At 43.4% G+C, this 21123-nt stretch overlaps 1 protein-coding gene across 4 annotated transcripts in view; it reads right to left on the reverse strand.

Annotated features, from left to right (window-relative positions):
* The window catches only part of wscd2 (WSC domain containing 2), a 78824-nt gene that overhangs the window by 29399 nt on the left and 28302 nt on the right, over positions 1-21123 (reverse strand). For 3 of the 4 annotated variants that reach the window (XM_072664860.1, XM_072664859.1, XM_072664861.1), the window contains exon 2: positions 7373-8273. In XM_072664860.1, coding sequence (XP_072520961.1) covers positions 7373-7733 — 361 coding nt within the window. In that variant the 5' untranslated portion in view covers positions 7734-8273. The remainder of the gene's footprint in view (positions 1-7372; positions 8274-21123) is intronic. The other variant, XM_072664862.1, reaches the window with a different exon arrangement.

Below are 21123 nucleotides of genomic sequence, written 5' to 3' on the forward strand. Positions count from 1 at the left end.
AGCCTGGACGCTGGTCTTCCGTCGATCTTAAGGGATGGCGGGTCAAGCCAAGTCATACTTGAAGCTGGAAGGGCTCTTGCTACTAATCAGCTTTTGACCACTGCCATCAAGTACGGTGGGGCTGGTCCATTCTTGGCTTTGTAGGCCAGTGTCATGGTTACAAGGGGTCCATGGCTGAACGTAGAAAACGTTGAAAACAGCCCGTACTGCTGCATTCTGGATCAATTGCTGGGGTCTGATGGTGCGCATAAGAAGACCAGCCAGAAGGGAGTTGCAGTGGTTATATTCTGAAATGAGTCAAGAACATGAGTCAAGAACGATAACTAGCCATCCATGACTACACCAAGGTTTTGTGCTTCTGCAGATCGAGTCACCAGTGAGTTCTCGAAGGCAAAAAAAAATCATAGAAAAGATACTGTGGGGATATCTGACCAGCCTCTCCAAAGCAAAACTGGTAGACAAAATACATTAGAAAACACTAAAGAGGTCAAGGCTTGGTTACAGCACAGAAGCATTCACATCTGTCAGTTTGTGTTAAGTAAATGTAATCCCACAATAGTGAACCTACATGTCTGACTCCTAATGTAGCTAAGAGACAATGAAAAATGACCTGTTAGCATTATGAGTTACAAAATAAGTGCAGTCATACTGCAGTAACGGAGTAAGATTATTGTCCATCACTTTCAAATACTCTCTGTTTGAGCCTACTCTATCTTTCCAGCTCATTTAAGACCACTTGAGTGCTGTATTTACAAGAACGCTACACTGGCCCTCTGATGGATCTGAGATTTCTGTGGGCGCAGGCCAATTTCAGACATTCTTTGGTGTTATGCACTTGTGTAATTCCCCTTACAATTCCAAGTATAAGGATTTTTACAGGAAACATTACAAGAGCCTGGTTGATAAAACTTAACACACCATGCATTATGCAATATGTTTGCCAATATGTTTGGTAATAAAGTCCTGAGGTGGTGATCAGCACGTCATTTCTCTTTTTACCCTTGTGGTATTTTTGCATGTGCTCTTTAATAGCCAAAATCAGCCAAAATCTGTTAATATTAATAAGGAAGCACATATTAACACAATTACAATTAAATCCCAAACATAAGCAACACATTCAAGAGGGGTGGGGTTTAAAAACAAAGCCTAGTTATTATTTATATGTGTGACCTAACATGTTTTATAGCATTATAGAAAACCTAACTCAAACAAAGCATTGGCTTTATGCCAGGGAAAGTTACCACTGGTTTAGGTGTTCCAATTTTTGCTGGACGGTGTTCTGTTATTAATCATGGGGAGAAACCCCCAAACTGAGGGCCAAGACTTCAAAGAAAAAGCTCCCAAAGAGCATACTGAAGAACCATTGAGAGGAACCGAGAATCCAAAGGACAAACTTCCAAAGAGCATACAGAAGAACCACTGAGAGGAACCAAGACTCCAAAAGAGACGCCTCCAAAGAGCATACGGAAGAACCACTGAGAGGAACCGAGACTCCAAAGGACAAACTTCCAAAGAGCATAGGGAAAAACCACTGAGAGGAACCGAGACTCCAAAGGAGAAGCTTCCAAAGAGCTCAAGGAAGAACCACTGAGAGGAACCGAGACTCCAAAGGAGAAGCTTCCAAAGAGCTCAAGGAAGAACCACTGAGAGGAACCGAGACTCCAAAGGAGAAGCTTCCAAAGAGCTCAAGGAAGAACCACTGAGAGGAACCGAGACTCCAAAGGAGAAGCTTCCAAAGAGCATATGGAAGAACCACTGAGAGGAACCACAACTCACTCTTTAAGGGAATAGGGATAGCCCAATGAGAGGACCCAAGACTATACTGGAGAAACTCTCAAAGAACATGAGGAAGAACCACTGAGAGGAACCACAACTCACTCTTTAAGGGAATAGGGATAGCCCAATGAGAGGACCCAAGACTATACTGGAGAAACTCTCAAAGAACATGAGGAAGAACCACTGAGAGGAACCTAGACTCAAATAGAGACTCTCTAAATCTTATCGGAGTTAAGGCAGGAAATGGAAGCTTAAACAGACTCACTGGGATGTAAAAGAAGAGATAGACCAGAGACAAATGATAAGGTCTAGCGGATTAACCGATTGTAAAAGACACATACAGGATGATAGACATCCTCAACATGAACACCGGAGCCTAGCTTCTACATATCCGTTCATGCAGCTGGTTTCTGGATTATACCCACGTTCCATTTACATATGTCTGACAGACAGAACTTCAATTTGCATTCTAATGCAAATCTAAGAATTTCCCTTTTAGGAATCTCCTGGGATGCTGCATGGCGCCGCAGAAATCCTGCTCTATGCTGCTATGCATTTCATAAGGGAAACAAGCTCCAGATTGTAAAGTTGCCTTTACAAGATTTCACTCAGTCCTATTTGGGACACGTTTACACTTGGCTTAGCTGCATCTCCAACGCGCCTCAGACCACCCTCCTAAAGTGTCTGAGCGACTGTTTAGCAATCTGTCTCCTAAGTGTCTTGCTTACATTTACACCTGGCCTTTTACATGGTAAGACAGCTATTCAATCAGCTGAAGACGCATGAAGGGGCTAAGTGTAAACAGGCTCTACAGTAGGATTACACGTTCCAGAAACAGGTTAGGAGTTCATGCAGGGGTCAGCGCTCATTGCCTCTAACACATTATGGTAGATGAGGTGAGAGGGGGGTGTTCACTTCACTGCAAGTCATACTGCTGCCGTGTTATGCACAATCGAATTTACTGTCCTTCACTAATTACTTACCACCCTAAGTTGAATTTAAAAGAAAGCATGACTGGCTCTACAAAAGGGTGCCATCAGCACTGTTACCACAAAGTGATGAACTTATGGCAGACCTTAAGAACAACACAACACACTGTACTGTAGTTGTATTGTTTGTATTGTGGTGTTGTGCTCCCAACGTGCATCAATGAGCCTTGGGCACCCCTGACCCTGTCGCTAGCTCACCAGCTGTACTTCTTTGGAGCGCTTATGGTAGACCAAAATATCGGTAGTGATGGTAAGCCGCAATAGTGATGTTTCCACCGTGGTAACGATGCTGCTGGCGATGATAACTACACCAACAGAGAGGAAGCAAAGGTGACCGAGTCCAGCTATCGCTGCGGTACTGATACTGCGTGAAAGCAGGCGAAAGCAAGCAGAACATATTCTAAAAGCTAACCTGACTACAACCTTTCAGCTATCTAACATTGGACAAAAAGAATTCCCCTGTCCCTGCAAAGCTGCTTTGAGGTATGTTCATGTTTGGAAGTGACCCCATGCCTCTCATTAGCCTACCTCATATGAAAGTTACTCACACAGTCACTTTAACGCTGTAATGAGAACAAAACTTGCTACCCTGATAAAGAGTTTCCCAGAACTGGTACCAGCTGTTAGCATCGAGGCGAGCCTTTCTCTCCGAGGATTACCATTCCCACTGAGGTGCATGGCTTCCTCTTCATCATCAGATGCTAATTGTGGAAGAGGCATTGCATATGGCTGGGGAGAGTGAGGGGCATGTGGTTTTATCCGAGACTGGAGCTTTATGCTCCAGAAGCACCTGCTCACGGTGCTTCAACATTGCAGCGGATTAGCTTAATGAGAAGAGACGGATACACTCCTCGTATTGGACTTTTCCAGCTTTCCTAGCATCTCCCTGTGGTTCAAAGAACAGTTGGACCGCTGGATGGTGATAGCCAGACTGGCTTAACATCTGCAACAACTGGCTACCATCGAGCTAGACCTTTTCTAAAGTAACATACTGTACTGGCTTATTATTACAATTAAAATTTGGGGGGCTAAAGAGGGGTTGTGATTCATATATAGTTCCCAGCAACAGAACATCTTCATGTTCAGTTGGCACCCCCTGAACAAGCTAATCTAATTTCATCCATCATAATGTCATTGTTTGTTTTTCCCCCCTGCTAGAGAAATACTGAAAATGGACTTCTTGCACATTCAGTGCCTTCCAATGACATAACAGTGGCGTTATGGATTCCAGAGTGGAGCGACAACAAAGGCGAGGGGTACAGAGCAATCGACACACCACTGTGGACAAGCTAATCTTAATGATGACCACCTTCCGTCACCTAATGCAGTCCACAGCACGGAGTCTTGCTAGTGCAACCTGAGTCAAGGGTGGGTATTCACACTATTAGATAGGTGGTTATAGGTAGGTGGACAACAATAAACCAGCAGAAGGCTCATGGCAAAAGCCAGCCTGTCTGGACAGGATGTTCTGGCGGCACATGGGGGTCCTACACTATATTCTAGGTTCTAATGTTATGGCTAACTGCTGTATACAAAAGCACAACACTGAAATACAATGAAATACTTAAGAACACAGAACAAGTAGGTGTTGTCCTACATGTGTGAAGCAACAGTGAATACAGTAGCTGATACTTGGGTTTTACTGCCGCTCTAATCACAGGGGCAGTCAATCAGTCCAGCTCCTGCAACAATGAACTAAAACCAGCCTTCAAGAGCTGCTACAGCGGAGCTAGCATTTTCCCAGTTCACTCTGATTGTTGGAAGACATGTCCAAAGCCCCAGCCCCAAAGCCCATGCCCTTCACCTCGTTAACTTGTCTGGTCATCTTTACTGTCCAGCATGCCAGCACACACCATTCCACCAATTAGGCCTGGTTTAACGAGGACGGCTTCGGTGCCTCGAACGCAGCTCTTTCCATTAAGCTTGCCGAATCCGAGCCATGTACATCTTTTTCCTCCAGGAGAGTGGAGCCGAGAGACGTGAGCAGCAATTATCACGTCTGTAATGAGTCATTAGTGTGCGAAGGCAGTCGAGGAGAGGCATGTGCCCTTGCTAGTCAAGCCATTATTGCGGTCAAATATTAACCTTTTCTTCTTTTCAAATAGACCTGACCTCAAATTACTTCACCGAGTTGTTTTAAAAGAATGTCTGCCCTAGCCAAGACAAGTCAGCTCAACTTTAACGCTTCAATGGAGATATGTATAATGTTAATGGCTAAAACAGCTCATAAGGAAGCTTATAGCTAATAGTCACCAATTAGCATTATGCAAGCTAAATGTGTAAAGGGCTAATTCAGCGCAACCTCACCTCCAAACTGCTGAACACCTTTATTTATATTTGAAGTTGCTCTTTTAAGTTTTAACTTTATTTTCAACTCAGTTATTTTTCCTCAAAATAAAACACACTGATTTTCTTTTTGTGGTGGGCTTGTGAAAAAAATGACATGCTCTGCTTTTATGGGTCGATGATTCACGGCAGCACAGCGGTTCACAGGAGCCACATAGCATATAGCGTTATAGCATAGCCTAGCCTGGCCTAGCACTGGATAGTTTTGCCATCCTCTCAGTGTCCTGCTGGTGTTCCCTCTTTTGACCTTTAAGCTTTTTAAGCCTCCCTTTCGTATTCTACCGAAGCAGCCACTGCGGTTAGCCTTGTTATTTAGGCCTATTTTAAAAAAGTAAATTTATGGACCTAAATAAAGTTTGGGTTTGGCCGGTTTTATGTTTTTTTTTTTTTTTAATGTGTTAACTTCCATGTATCAAACTCATTATTTAACTATACCAAGATCCATAGGGACCCTTTTTGAAATTGTACTGTTAGCCATTAAAAAACGTGCTGTTTGTGATTCTGGGTAAAATACAGCCCAATTACGACCCTTGCGGGTCGGTCATGACAATGGCAACACAGTTTCAGCAGCATTTAAACTCTTCAGGCTTTTAGGCAAACCACCCTTTAAAAGGTTTATACAACATTTCTATTTTAGCCCAAAACTGGCTCAACATTAGCCAGCTGTGACCTGGATGGAGTTGTTGCCATCACTTCACAGCAGCATGTGGGCTGGATGGAAGTGTGTTTTAGAACTAGGCCATTCGCTATGTGGGTCTACTTATACTCGTACATTGCTGATTGGCAACATAATAGGTAAAGGGAAAACTGCACCACTGCCAGGGACCACTCGTGTTCCTCTGACTCTGTTTTCTGACTTACTGCTAATTTAGTTTTTTTAAAAGGCCGGGCAGAGGACAATCCCGCTTACACAAGAACGTCCTGTTCCTGAAGGCACTGCAAATATCTGCTTCATTAGAGCACAGTATGCTGATTTCATCTGAATGCCACCCGTTATACCAGCAATCTAAGAGACTTAACAGCAGTACGCCTACTCAATATGGCTAAATTTGTCTGTGTAATGAATTCTTTTATTTGATTTATTTCATTATTTATTTATTCACTGGAGCTTTTCGTTTGACGCAATATTGGCATTATTAATGGCGATCATTTGGCTGACCTTTGGACAAAGTCAATACGCACCTACAGCAGCCAGCCAATTCAATTACAACAAACTATCTAGAGTTTCTGGCAAATTAGCCTATGTGTTCTGTACATGACAACACAAACGTTAACGACAGCAATCACTCTCCAGACTGGACTGTTAGCAAGCAGATGAGCAGGGTAGTGTGCAGGTATCTGAAAGAACTGGTGTCGACTTCACATTACCACAAACACTATAGACTTTATTTACCTTTTGGTCCACTGATGAACCCACAGCTTTGAGTGTGATTGCCTCACATACGCCTCAATTATACAGATGTTTGGAGTTATTACAGAAACTGGCAATATCTTATCATGAAAGATCATAAACAAGGTACTTGGCTGATGATATGGTACCAAAGTGTTAAAAGATGCTCTTTGGAATCAAAAACATCTGACAAAAGATACCAGTGAATACCCTGCGGTCCATGCTAGATTATTATAGTCATGCTTTTTTATGTTGTTTATTATTTTCTGTCATTTCTGAAGATTTTTAATGTGTATTAATATAATTGTTTAAATAAACATATATAAAAACAATATTTATACACGCCTATTTATTTTACCTTGCCTAATAATAAAAGTTATACTACAAGGTAATGAAAAAATCTCATAATTCAGAATTAAATTTCTGCCGTGGGTCCAATAATTGTGGGTTGGCTTCAGATTCGCTGCGACCCTGGCCAAGAGATGTGGCCCATGGCCCGTTGGTGGGCCGAAAATGTTATACTTAAAATATAAAATATAAAAATATAAAATACTTCTGTTACCAGAGAATAGTCCCTGTAGTTACTGAGTAATACACTTTAGTGTGTAAGAAGCCTTTAGGTGTTAAGGGGTTAAAATGCTAAACCAGGCAACCCTGAACAGGTGGCTGCTGGCTGTGTTTGAACGAACATGTTTGTATTTATGCTTAATATAGGTTTCTTAGGGACCCCCTGACAATGCAGATATTTGGCTGAGTCCGGCTGGGGCTCCTTGAGGACTGGTCTGAAAATCGCTAACGCCGACCACCAGTGCAGACAGAAATAAAAAACTGGACAGGAATATCCCTAGTAGCACCAAAGCGTTCCTCTTACCTCTCCCATCCTCTGTCTCTTTGGCGCTTCTCCCTTTGGCTCCTCGGCTCCTGCTGCCGGCGCCTGCCCACGCCGGACCGTCCTGCCCGTTCCCCTTCGCCCAGGGCGGCCCGAACCTGCGGGCGGCCCTACGAGTGTCCTTAAACACCCTGCCAATGAGCCCCAGGCTACGGCTTTCCGAGGACAAGGCCCCAATCTCGGCCGAGGCAAGCGGCTCGCGACCCGCCTGGCCACCGTCGCCGGAGAATCCGGAATGAAGGAAGACAAGGCTGCCGGCAGTGAGGTAGAGGAGGATGAAGGAGAAGAAGCGGACGGGCTTCCGGCGGAAGTAGCGCTGGATCTTCAGCAGGGCCCTGGCCATGACGGAGCCTCCAGCCGCAGACTTGGGCCTCGAGCAAACATGAAAGGGGGAGGAGAGAACGTTCTGGGAAAACGTTCCAGCAAGAGTCCTGAAAATTGTCCAGCTGACAGGTTTCTTCTTTAGCGCCACAGACTGATGCCACTGTGGGAGGGCAGAGAGGGCATTCAGCTCAGGCTGTTTGTCTGCGGTTTGAAGTCGACTGCCACACAGGAATCGTCAAGCTGACAGGAAAAGGAGAGTCTGCAAGGGTCTCCGAAAGTGCCCTGTTAAAGGGTTTACTCAAGGTAACGAGACCTACAGAGCCTCTCCTACCTCCACTGTGTCCAGTTACTCCCTCTCCGTCCAAAGCGGTCCTGTGGCGGAGGCCATGTTGCGTAAGAAGATCCCCTTCGCTGGCCGAAAGGTGATATCACTGTGGTGACGCTTTCCCTCTTGTTATCAGACTCACTCTCTCTCTCCAGGCCTTGTTTCCCACCAAGCCACCTGTCAGTCAAACCAGCGCTGATTCACTCCTGAGTCATCTCTTGCTTGCAGACTGAACTGGGGGAAAAGGAGAGAAAAAAAAAGACAGTAAGTCTTTCAGGCTTTCATCATTTGATCACAAAGTCTAGGATCACAATACCAAAGGTAGTCCTTTTAGACTTCTCTTCGTGTGGATATCTTGATCTTGATTTCCTATCTAGATTTCCCTTGGGTTTTAAACTTTTCTGTTAGCGAAGGTCTAGAGATGAACATGTTCTAGAATTTACCAACACCCAATTTTAGTTCACTAGTAAACTAGAGTCTTCACTAAGCAGTACATTTTGCATAACAGGCTGCATCAGTAACACCATATACACACAGCACTGTTTCACTGTTTCTCTTGAGTTTTAGCAAGATTGAGGGATCTGGCTACACTCTGAGAGAAGATGGCGGTGGAAAAGTTCACTCCTCGCTCAAAGCCTGCAGTGTGTGTGTGGTGGTCGTAAACATTCAGAGAGTGTGTGTTTAAGCAGAGGCAGACTTCTAGGGGCAACAGAGTTTGTTTGTGTATGCCCTCAGCGTCTGAGGACGTGCGTTCCAGTGCTCTGAATGTGTGCATGTGTGGATTTTGTGGCAGTGGGGAAAGGCCAGCCAGACCTGCAGCATAACCACTGGGTCTCGAGTGAAGAAGAGAACGCGGAATGGCACCCACTAATTGGCCACCATCCTTGTGCTTCCACTCACTGGCCACTCTACTAGGACATTTTATTAGAACGTCATCCTTGTACTTCCACTCTTGACTCAACACTTAACTAGAAACCTATCTTGTGATTCCACTCACTGGCCACTTTATTAGAAACACCTATTTTATAATTCTGCCTACGCTCCACTTGATTAGAAAGACCTACTTCATCAGCAACAATTACATAGCAGATTTACTCACTGGTCAGTTTATTAAAACCAGCTAAAAAAACAGCTAAAACGCCCATTAGAACACGACTAGGGGTGCCAAAGTTGGCCCATGAAGACAACTGATTTGGCCCATCAGAAAGTTAACCTAGCCTGACCCCCTCACCCCATGAGACATTAATCACAGTATAACAATGTATAACAATCTTTTTTTTTTTTACCTGTGAAACCGACCTACCTTCAGAATTTTATTTGGCCTTCAGCTCACCACAACCACTGTGCCCCCCATTACAAAAGGTTTGGTCACCCCTGCTCTAACTGTACCAGCAATGTGGAACTACAATAAAGGAGCTCCCAAAAGAAAAAAGGCGCTCAGACCTTGACCACATTCTCTGCTAGTCAGTAGCCGTCTGAGCAAGGTCTGATTGGGACTGTCTTAAAGATTGTGATCCAGCTCTGGAACAAAAGCTGGATAATGGAGCCAGAGAAACGGGTAGGAGCAATTTTCGACAGAAGGCAGATGGCTCTGAATAGCAAATTTTTTAGATTGCACACCTATCACGACATTCGACATTCTCCTTCTTGTGCTTCAGACGCAAAGGAAAATGGCATAATCGAGCACACAGAAGCAAGCATTGCCACATTGGCAAAGATCCCACAAAGCCACTGCTCCTCACTGTGCTGATCGAATAATGCTCCATATGTGCTTGTCTACGGTCAGTGCGATGTATGTGTAGTAATTAGTCTCATTACTACATTACAGGTGACGAAGCAGTCTGGAGCTTCACCTACAAGGCTGTCGAGTCCAGATGCTGGCACAGGTGTTTCTAACTAAACACTGTTAGCTTCTGGCTAATGCTTTGCCCGTGGTAAAGGATGCTGAGAATGTACGAGATATGACAGTACGAGTGTGTGTCCGTAGGCATCCTTCTGTCTTCACAGTCCCCAAATTACAAGATCTTCCCGGAATTATGCTGACCAACCGTCAGAGTACCGTATTGAATAAAAGATATCTAAACATGTTGTTTTTTTGGAATAATATCATATCACATCATCATATAAGTCAAGACAAACCAACAAGATTGTATTACGAAGTTCAAGACGAGTCTTTTTCAATAAAGCAGATGGTGAGTCTACCGTGATAATGATTACCACAAGATATACTGGGACAGTAGGTGGGGAGGGAGAGAGAGGACGGGTCCTGCAGGGAGGGTCAGTGAGTCTGTCAGTTTGCGGACAAATTATGATCCGGGAATGTGGACGTTTGCCCACAAGGGAGTGGGTGGTGGGAGAAAGCAGCCCAGACAAAAGAGAAAATGAAAGAGACATTCCAGAACAAAGGAAGTGAAGCGAAAGCCAGAGTAAGAATGCAAAAAAAAAAAAAAAAAATTCACGGCCTGATCCTCCGCTGGACCGGACAGGCCAAGTCACCTCCGATTTGGCCTCTGTTTCCGCTCTCGCGCCAAACAAGCCTGCAAACATTCAGCCGTTCCAGGAATGCCTCTGCAGAATTAAGGGTGGCTGTGCGGGCGGTCGCCGTGAGTTACTTGTCCTCGGGCAATCCTGTAAATATGCTCTTCACTGCCACTGGGCATGGGGCCATGCTGCCGCAGCACAGCATAATGGGATCTCGCAGCAAGCAGCTGTAAATAAAACGCAGTGCAGGGACCCATCGGGACCACCCGCACTGCCCATGGCATTCTCTGCCCGTTGGATACATTCTTCATAGATGACCACCGTGTTCTGCACTGGATCTCGAGAGATACTGACATCTGTAACAATGAACAAGAGCACATGCTGTATATTGAAAGGGGAATAGAGGGCATCTTAAGTCTGAACTGTGTCAAAGTCAAAGTCAACTTTATAATCATGCCCTTCCCTCCTTCTTCAGAACTGTTAAGTGAGGGACAAAATCTAGTTCCTCCAGGACATTGTGCTACATTAATCATGAAGCAGTAGAAGACAATCAGACATTAATTAAATAAAAATAAATAGCAACAGAGTCGTATGTACATCGTATGTACAATACAGCTATGAAAAACATTGTACAACAGACTATACAACAATAAGGCAGAGATTGGACGGAATACAGTGGGGGGAAAATACATTGTGCGTACAATGTAAAGTAGTGCTTAAAACTGTGTGAACCCTTCAAAATTGTCTATATTTCTGCATAAATTGGACGTAAAACTTCATCACATTTTCACACAAGTCCCGAAAGTAGAGGAGAACCAGGAAAATGATCCAATATTACATATCAGTGAGTGGCAAAAGTATGTGGACCTTTGCTTTCAGTATCTAGTGTAACTAGCTGCAACTAATTTTTCCAGTAACTGTTGATTAGTGCTGCACATCGGCTTGTAGGAATATTAGCCAATTCCTCCGTATAAAACTGCTTCAACTCTGTTATGTCGGTGGGTTTCCTCCCATGAGCTGCTTTCTTCAGGTCCTTTCACAACTATCTTCTAATGGAGTAAGGTCAGGACTTTGACTTGGCCATTCCAAAGCATTACCTTTTTTCTTCTTTAACTATTCTTTGGTAGAACGACTTGTGTGCTTAGGGTCATTGCTGCATAGCCCACTCTCTCTTGGGATTCAGCCCACAGACATATGTTTTTACATTTTCCTTTATAATTCGCTGGTATAATTCAGAATTTGTTGTTCCATTAATGATTGCAAGCCATCCTGGTCCAGCAAAACAGGCCCAATACCGCTACCACCATCATCGTGCTGTAGATATAAGAAGATTTTTTAGCTGAAATGCAGTGTTTTCTTTTCCGGCCTGTCCATGTGAACTTAAGCAAACTGCAGACGGGCAGCAATGTTCTTTTTTGGAGAGCAGCAGCTTTCTCCTTGTAACCCTTTCGTGCGCACCATTGTTGTTTAGTGTTCTCTGTTCTCTGGTGGACTCTTGAACATTGACATTAGCTAATGTAAGAAAGACCTTTAGGTGCTTAGATGTTACCTTTGAGACCTCACAGACTATTACACTCCTTGCTCTTAGCATGATAATTCTTAGCTGACCACTCTTAGGGTTGGTAATGATGGCCTTCAATTTCCAAAATCTGTCTAACTGTGGCTTGGTTCCCATGAAGGTTCCTATACTCTTGCCTCTCACAGATCTGTAAAATGTTCTCGACTTCCTACTTTGAGAAGGGAATGGACCTCAGTAGTCAGTCTGGGCTTCTGTTTTGGTTGTACAGTGACTGCATGAGTGATCACATTATACATTATACTCCAGTCAGACTCGCCTCCCTGACCAATCAGCTCCCAGTTCCTTTAAATCACTGTAGCGGTACACATTCTGGACTGACGTCTGTGTGTTGCGTTAACCTCTTCTGGGAACTGGGAATAATGTCTGTCTTGAGGACACCAGATGCCTCTCTGATCACTGTTCAAACAAAGACTTGGAAGTGGATCGGGATTAAAATAGCAGATACCCAATCCATTAAAATAAGTAAAACATGCCTGGATCAGATCGGGACATCCATAGCCTGGAGCCTACCCAGGATCACTGGACGCAAGGCAGGAACACCCCCTGGAGAGGGCACCAGTCCACTCAGTCCACTGAGATTGCTTTCATAACTTAAGCAAAGTTGAAATCTTTTTTTAACTATGTTCATCTATTTGGAGTTAATAAAGCACTTTTTTTATTGTGTACAGTATAAAGACAAAAGTATTGGGACACTTGCTCATGCATTGTTTCTTCCAAAGTCAATGAGATTACTGGTGGAGTGACATTCTCTACTGTTCAGGGAAGAAGGCTTTCTACTACATTTTGCAGGAGCATTGCTGTGAGGATCTGATTGCATTTACAGGCAAAAGTGTTAGTGAGGTCAGGAAGATGGATGACCTCATCCATCGTTCCAGAGAACACAGTTTCTACCCCTCTAGCCCACACCAAGCATTAGGCTTGGTGCCAATAGGTTCATGTTTATCTGCTCCAGAGAGTCCTATTCTATTGGCAGTACTTCTCTACAGAGACTAAACAAGTTGTGTGTGTGGGTGTGTATTTGTACATCTGTGTCAGCAACTGGTACGGCTTAAAAGTAGCTGAATGCATTCGTTGGAAGGGGTGTCCACAAACATTATTTTTTTCATGAATAATTTTGAAGCTATTTTCGAGAAGATTATGATTATGAAATCAAATCAAATAAGAGCTACTTAAGTTGAGCCACAATGACTCAAAGCACTGCCAAATTCACTGATTTGTAATGTATGGTCACTTCCAGAAAGATTAAAAAATTAAGCAACATATTCCCACCATTACTGGACCATATCTTTTTTCTTGACTCAATTGTTTTTGGTTTGTTTTTGCAGCGTAACTTCTCCCGTCCACAGATCGCCTTATTAAAAATGTTTTCAGATGTATTGGCTCAGGAAGAAATGGAAAAGAACAATGAACACTCAGTTCTAGGACAAGCATCCCACTGGTCCTCATTCACAGCAGCTCACCAAGCACGAACAGAAACGCCTTCCAAGTGTGGCGAATCCGTACGGGTTGGTCTGCAGTTTTTAGCGTTTCATGGTTTCACTTCTAATTTCTAAAACAACAAGCCATGCACTGTGCATAGAAAATAACCCGACCAGTGTTGCTTCTTAACCTTTATTCTGTCAAGCCTGTCAGATAAACCTAAGCCTTGCTTCACCAAACTGCAAGAAAGAACCAAAAAAAAGGAAAAATCACAAGGCAAATATTTACACAGCTAATGAATAAAACATTGTGCTCATTCAGACTGTGAGAAATCCCTGACAACAAATCAGAGAACGCCTCCCATGCTACATTTTCAGCTGATCCGTTCCACATGTTCCTGTGGTTTGGCTCAGAACCAACTCGTGTCCAATTTTCCTTATGCTGATAGCATGTTGCTGCAGCAGAGGTTTCACCCAAAGGCACCCTCGGAAGACATGTGGGGTCAATTAATGAGGCCGCCCATTGGCCTGGTGTTGTGGTTTAGCCCCTTGGCAATCACAGGACATCTTTGTCACAGCCGGTGAACGATACACTCAGCCTGCGACTGGATTCAACTCATGATACTGGGTTTACAAAATGGTATTTTGAACTTGTTGAAGAAATAGTGTTGTTTTGTAACTTTACAACCTGTATTTAAATGTGTTTTGTTATCTGAATTGTAATTGAGAAAAAAATGTGGAAATAAAAAACTGAAAACATTAAGCAAGAGGCACCGTTAACCAAACAACACAATGAAGACCTAAGGAAAACTCCAAACAAGTCAGGGATAAAGTTGTAGAAAAGCACAAGTCAAGGTTGGGTTATAAAAAAAATATCCAAATCTCTGATGATCCCCAGAGCACCATCAAATCCATTACCACAACAAGCCTACCAAGAAAGGGCCGGCCATCAAAACTCTCAGACTGGGCAAGGAGAGCATTAATCAGAGAGGCAGCACCAAAGGTAACCCTGGATGAGTTGCAGAGTTCCCAAGCAGACACTGGAGTCTCTGTCCATACCAACGCAATAAGCCGTACACTCTATAGAGCTGAGCTTTATTCACAGCCTCGTTTAGAGTTTGCCAAAAGGTATGTGGGAGACTCCCAAAATGTATGGAGGAAGGTGCTCTGCTCGGGTGAGACCAAAACCAACACATCACCCCAAGAACACCCCCACAGTGAAACAAGGTGGTGGCAGCATCGTGTAAATGTATCGGAATGGCCTAGTCAAAGCCCAGACCTTAATCTAATTAATAATCTGTGGTCAGACTTAAAGATTGCTGTTCACCAGCAGAAACGTCACAATGTAAACATATAACAACAATGTAAACACGACAAGCCATGCCAAAACAGAGGTTTGTTAAGTGATTCCCAATAAATCACAGATATCCTTGTGGTCCCTAACCTAAGTGCCAACAGCCCCAGAGAGGAAAGGAGAAATGTACATGACTGGATCTCACACTCCTGCTAATTAAAAGAGCTGGAAAAGCCCCATCCCTGCAAGCGCAACCTTTTCCTAACACTGGTACACATTTGTTTACTGGTGGCACTGGTAGGAGAAGAGGCTGAATCTCTCAGCGGACTACTTCCTGCATAAAAAAGGAACAGGCTAATGGTTTTTACTCTCAGTGTGGGATACAATTTGTCAAACAGGGAGCTATTTCGGAGTCAGTCAGCGCTGGCTAATCAACATGAGCATGGAGACAGCATTGTTGAAATGATTAGGCATGGTGAGGGAATTGAGTGGAGGCAGCTGTAGAATCAGTAGCACTGCAGAGGTAAAGTGCTGCATTGCTACACTGCATTACACTGCATGGGTTGTGGGAAAGCATTTGCCCTCTCAGGGCTCTATAGTGTGAGCAAAACCCTATTTGATATTTAGTTCTTTATTAAAAAGTTCTGGCTACCTTTTACCATTTACGGTGAAACAAAAAAAAGGTGGAATCGGGTAGGAAGGATCCCACAGGTGAGACTGTACTTTTAAAAGAGGGAAAAAAAATAACGGCATATACATTTTTGATCTTTCAAACAATATAATGACATTGCCGTCGTTTATTAAACAAAAAATAAAAGACAAAATATGCCCTATGCCCTAACAGCTGGCATTTCCCCCTTTTGGCTGGAATAACCATAATTAGACCTTGCTCGACTGGCAAAGTATTCCCTACTCGTCAATGCAGAATTCTTTCAGTCATGTGATGTCGGGGGGGGGCTCATGCACGCACAGCCTGTTTCAAATCAACCCACGACATCTCAATAGTTTTAAGATCCAAACTTGTTCATTTCAGAAGTCTCTATTTCTATAATTTAGTGGAATGTTTTGGGTCATTGTCATGTTGCATGGTCTACCCCTGCTTCAGCTTTAGTTGTTCCTAAAGTAAGAATGGGCTCACATTTTCCTCAAGTACCCTCTGATACAATAAAATTATAGTGGATATATTTGGGTTATTATGACAATAGACCATGACATCATGGCTTAGGAATAATAATCACTTCAGGGAAAAGGTGAAAAAGTAATTTTGGCACCTACGGAATCGTATGGCTTTCACATTATATTAAAGTCTGACCTCGGCAATGTTTAGATTCAGATCTGCTGCCCGAGGGACTATCTGATCCCATGTCTATGTGTGCATGTGTTTGGGTATGTGTGGGGTCAGCATATGATAAAAGCTCTACATATGTTTGCATCCCACATTTCATTCACTACAGTACTTTCTAAAACCCTGTTCTACCTACTGTACTCTCAGCCTACATATCCCATCTGTCATACAGTGCAATTTCTCTGCAGCACACGCCATCTATTCTTGCCCTTAACAAGGTCTGCAGACACACACACACACACATACTGCAGTACATGCCTTTCATGCCAGCCTTTTCACTTTGAGGGTGAGGTGGGGGGGGATGTTTTGATCATAGCTCGTGCCAGTTACAGGCCCTGTGCCAAACTTCAATTAATTACCCGGGTGCTCGCTCAAATGCCTGGACAACAGGCGAGCGGTCTCTCGCCAGCAATCCGCGGAGACTTTCACTCTGCTGTTTGATCCCACAGAGTAGGCTCGCACGCCACTTACAGCCATTTTCTCCATGTGGCGCGAGCGAGCGGGCGAACAGACCGTTCATTCATGCAGATGCTCTGAGGCCGCCGGCAGGTCTGGGATGGGCTTCCTTCTCTGCAAACACTAGCTTCAGTCACTGGGTGCTAAAAAGTCTTGGCCGTCCAGAAATGGTGCTCACATTCTCCAGTTGCTTGATATGAATCCTTTGACTGATTGCCCTTCACATGTGGTCAGCGTCTGACCATAGGTCATAGCTTCTTTAGCAATGACACTGACAAGTCTAAAAAACCCCAGTGACAGGGCTGTGCCTGATACACTTGCACCAGCACTGCTGTGCTGAGAAGTGGCACACAAAACTTTGGACACCCTTGTCCACAATTTCTGTAAGTATTGTGACCTTCAGGCAGCCGGATTGATATCAGAGGATACCCAGCATTGAGAGATCAGATCGGAAGGCAAAATATCCCTAAAATAAACATTTCATACCCTAGACCTCAGTCTTCTGGCTTTTATAACATAGGACCATAAACAAACAAGGTAAAGCTGATCTCAGATCAGCACTCTTACGTGATGTTTTATTCATATGGTTTCTAGAGCCCACATGCATCAGAGCTCTCAAAGCCATGAGAATGCTAACCTATGGTCAGTGCAATGGCTTTCATGCCATGATTTATAAATGTTAGAAAAGGTGCAAGATCAGCATTCCCACCTTGCTTTACCCATGCATTCCACACTGGTGATTTACCTTCTTGTTTCTGATGAAAACCAATATATGAGAAGATCGGTTTATGAAGGCCAGTTATACCATAGCTTAATAAAAAATAGAAAAATAATTGGGGCTGCCCCCTGAAAGTCAATAGGTTGATTAATAGGTCAGGGTTTTTGTAAAACAGACAAAATCTGTACATTCTAACACAGAATTCTAAATAATAGGAATGAATCAATATATGTTTATATATGCATTCTAGTGGGGCTGAATATCTGGTTATGAGAAAATCTGACAACATACACTGGCAGTACAGGCAAGCTAAAGCTGAGAAGCTGAAGTCTAGAGACATTTTTAAAGGAGAATTCTAACCAACCTAAATGGGTGTCATCATTATACATGGCGATCAACTCAAAACGGGTAAGCTGCTATAGGCGGCCATTCTTCAATCATCTAGGCAGTCCTATTTACAGCTAATTTACAATATAGGTTCTGTATATCTCTGCTGGGTCCGTAAGAACACAGGGAAGCATGACCACACATCTGCCTTGTAATCCGATTCGACTGACAACATTCTGAGTCTGTTCCATCCCTAAAAATATAATTATGTCTGAACTAAAAATCGAGCACTAGCGCGCTACATTTTCCTCTTATTCTGACTTAATCAGACCGAGCAAAACAGCACAGCGGTGCCGAAATTAGCAATGAAATGGCTGCAGGCCGGAAGCCAGATGCTTATCTGCCAAAGCATCGATGATGTTGTGATGACTGGCGTTACTGAACTGTGAGGAGGCTGCAGCGAGAAAGCCACAGTGGTTTCTAAATGACACATCACAGACTCTCCCTTTCTGCCCTCTCTCTCCGCCGCACACACCAGGCTGTCCGCAAATGACCAAACAGCCGAGCTGAGATTTCTCAGACCCGGACTAAAATACCCCGATGGTGTAAAAGGTGAAGGGGAGGACTGCACAGGAAGGGAACAGGTCCAACCACAGAGGTGCAGAGAAGAAAAGGGAGAAGTGCAAATGAGGAAGGGAAGGAGAAAGGGGAGGGGGCAGCATAGATGAAGCAATATCAGAAAAGAACAAATTTGCAAGGCCAATAGGTTTTCACAATTAGGTCAATTACATCAACACAGAAAACAGGAAAATACATGGCCAGATTAAAGAAAAGAACCAGGATTTGGGGGTAGGTGTGAGTGGGAGGACTGGGGTAGATGCGGCTGGGAGAATTAGCCATGGGTGGAAGGATTGGGGCAGAGGTGGGTGGGTTGATTATTGAAGGAGTGGGTTGGTTGAGTAGGATGGGCTGGGGTAGTTGTGGAAGGTGGGATTAGAGTAGGTGTGGGAGAGTGGATTGGGGTAGGTGTGGGTGGAAGCATTGGGGTAGGTATTGTTGGGAGGACTGGTGTAGGTGTAGCTAGAAGGATTTGGGATAGACGCGGGTAGGAGGATTAGGTGTGGGGTAGGTGTGGGTAGGTTGGGGTAGGACCTTTGACACACAGTTCAGCAACTGTAGGAGACCTGTAGGAGTGCTAGCTGACCATTTGAAGGGCTTCAAATGAGCAGATGCAGTTCATCAGCCAAGACATGCTTGATACCTAAGTGTGAAAATGGACAGCCCTCCATTTTCACAGGCTCAAAAGTAATTGGACAACCAACATGATTGTAAATATAAGGACTATATTTAATACTCTGATGCAAATCCAAAGTCTGGAACCGATGGACATCACTAAATGCTTACTTGATATGCTTTGTCAGGCCTTTACTGCAGCCGCCTTCAGTTACTGCTGGTTTGTGGGGTTTTCTACTCTGTCTTCAGTAAGTAAAAAGGCTATTCAAATGGGTAAAGGTCAGGTTAGTGACTCTGACATTTAAGAATATTCTGTTTCTTTGTATTAAGAAGCTCTTGGGTTGGTTTCGCATTATGGAGTCGCATTATTCATGATGAAGCCATATCACAAAAGAACAGATTTGCTAGGCCAATGGGGTTTCACAGTTAATTACATCACCATAGAAAACAGCAGAATACAAAAGATCAAAGAAAAGAGCCAGAATTTGGGTATTCATCTATACCCTGATGAATGATCAGTTTTCACTCATCAGTCATACATGCCTATGCCCATAACAGTGCCTCCATCATGTTTGACAGATGGTTCGTGCAATACAACTGATGTAATTCAGAGAAGGGATTAATTACTTACAGAACCTCTTTTACATCATGTGGTATCATTCAAGGTGACCAAAGAAAACATTTTTGTGGCCTTAACGTATTCAAGATTAGAGCTACGGAAGCCGACACATCATTTTAACATTATTTTGACTGGATATAAACCATCTCTAATGAAATTATTTTCACCTCATTTCTTTGCGTAGGGAATGGCATAAATATAATTGGAGTGGGGTATAAATACCTCACTGAACTGTTGACTGTTCTGCTGTTTACATATGTAGTTCTTGTTTACATTTGTAGACCTTTATTTACAGTTTTATGAAATAATAAAAACTTAAAATGTTTAATTCATCCTTATTAATCTAATAATTTAGATTAATCAACTAATCGACAAAATAACTGTAAAGTCAATCGACAGAAAAATTGTTGTTAGTGGCAGATGCATTAGCTTGCTTACCAGTTATGAAGTTTATGCTCTGCTAGCAAAGGCTAATTATAAAATATTCTATAGGCCTATCAACACTGCTTTACTTCTTAACACTGTTATACCACTGTTTAACGTAGCTTTTTAATACATTAGTAAATAAAGTAAATACATATGTAAATAAACTAAATTCAATACATTAGTAAATACATAAGTAAATAAAAGTAGAATTTTATGAGATTGGTGACAGTCTAAGTTAAGTGGTTGTTGCAATGTTAGCCTGGCATTCCCCACTGTACATTAAGAAGCACTCATCAGATATTCAAACACGTCTTGGCTGCCTGACTGCGGAGTAAGCAATATTTTTTTTTCCTAAACTACTCTTTAAGAGACAGCACCACAAATGAACAAACAAACAAACAACACAACAATGCAAATGTACCCCTCTCAGTATCCCTTACTGGTTCACACCGCAGGGGCTTGGCCGAAGGCTGCAGAGCTTAAAAAGCTAAGCGGTGGGATCGGCCAGGAGCGCCCCATTGTAATCTGTATAATACTCCACAGTCCATTAGCCTCAGAGCCCATGCCTTTATTCACCCTAGATGGGGAGAGCGAGAGAGTGAGAGAGCGAGAGACAGAGTGAGAAAGAGAGAGAGGTAAGTAAAAAGGCTGAAAATATCGTAATCCGCTCATCCATATGCCGCACCGTGGCCACATTCTGGAGTGCGCTATCGCAGCGTTAAGTGAGCAGGGCTCCACAATAGGGCGCAGGATTTAGCGGCTAGCATGGCATGTTAACTCCAAAAATGCTCTCAGATCAGAGCAAGAGAGCAACCTTAGTGACTCAAGGGATGAGAGTCAAGCACAAAGGAGGGAAGGTGGCGCATGCAGGCCTCAAGACAGGCAGGCAATTAAAAGCAAGGCAGAGGTGAACCGGCTGTTCAGAAAGTGCTGAACCGTACAGTTCTACTGCTTTTTCAAAGAACAAAGTGCGACAAAGCAACAGAACCGAGAGGATCCTGTTGCACAGTGTGAATAAGACGCATCATCTGTATAACTGTACTTGATGTTTAATGTATAATTCATGCAGTGCCTGAAAACTTCAAAGGGCCTTTTCAAATAATTCAAGAGAAAGAAACGCCTCCACGTTACTTCCCAGCTCTTTGAGAGCCCATTATCTGAAAAAAGAGGCTGATTTAACTGGTACTC

Source organism: Salminus brasiliensis, chromosome 20 (assembly GCF_030463535.1).
Source record: "Salminus brasiliensis chromosome 20, fSalBra1.hap2, whole genome shotgun sequence".
Classification (NCBI taxonomy): Eukaryota; Metazoa; Chordata; class Actinopteri; order Characiformes; family Bryconidae; genus Salminus; species Salminus brasiliensis.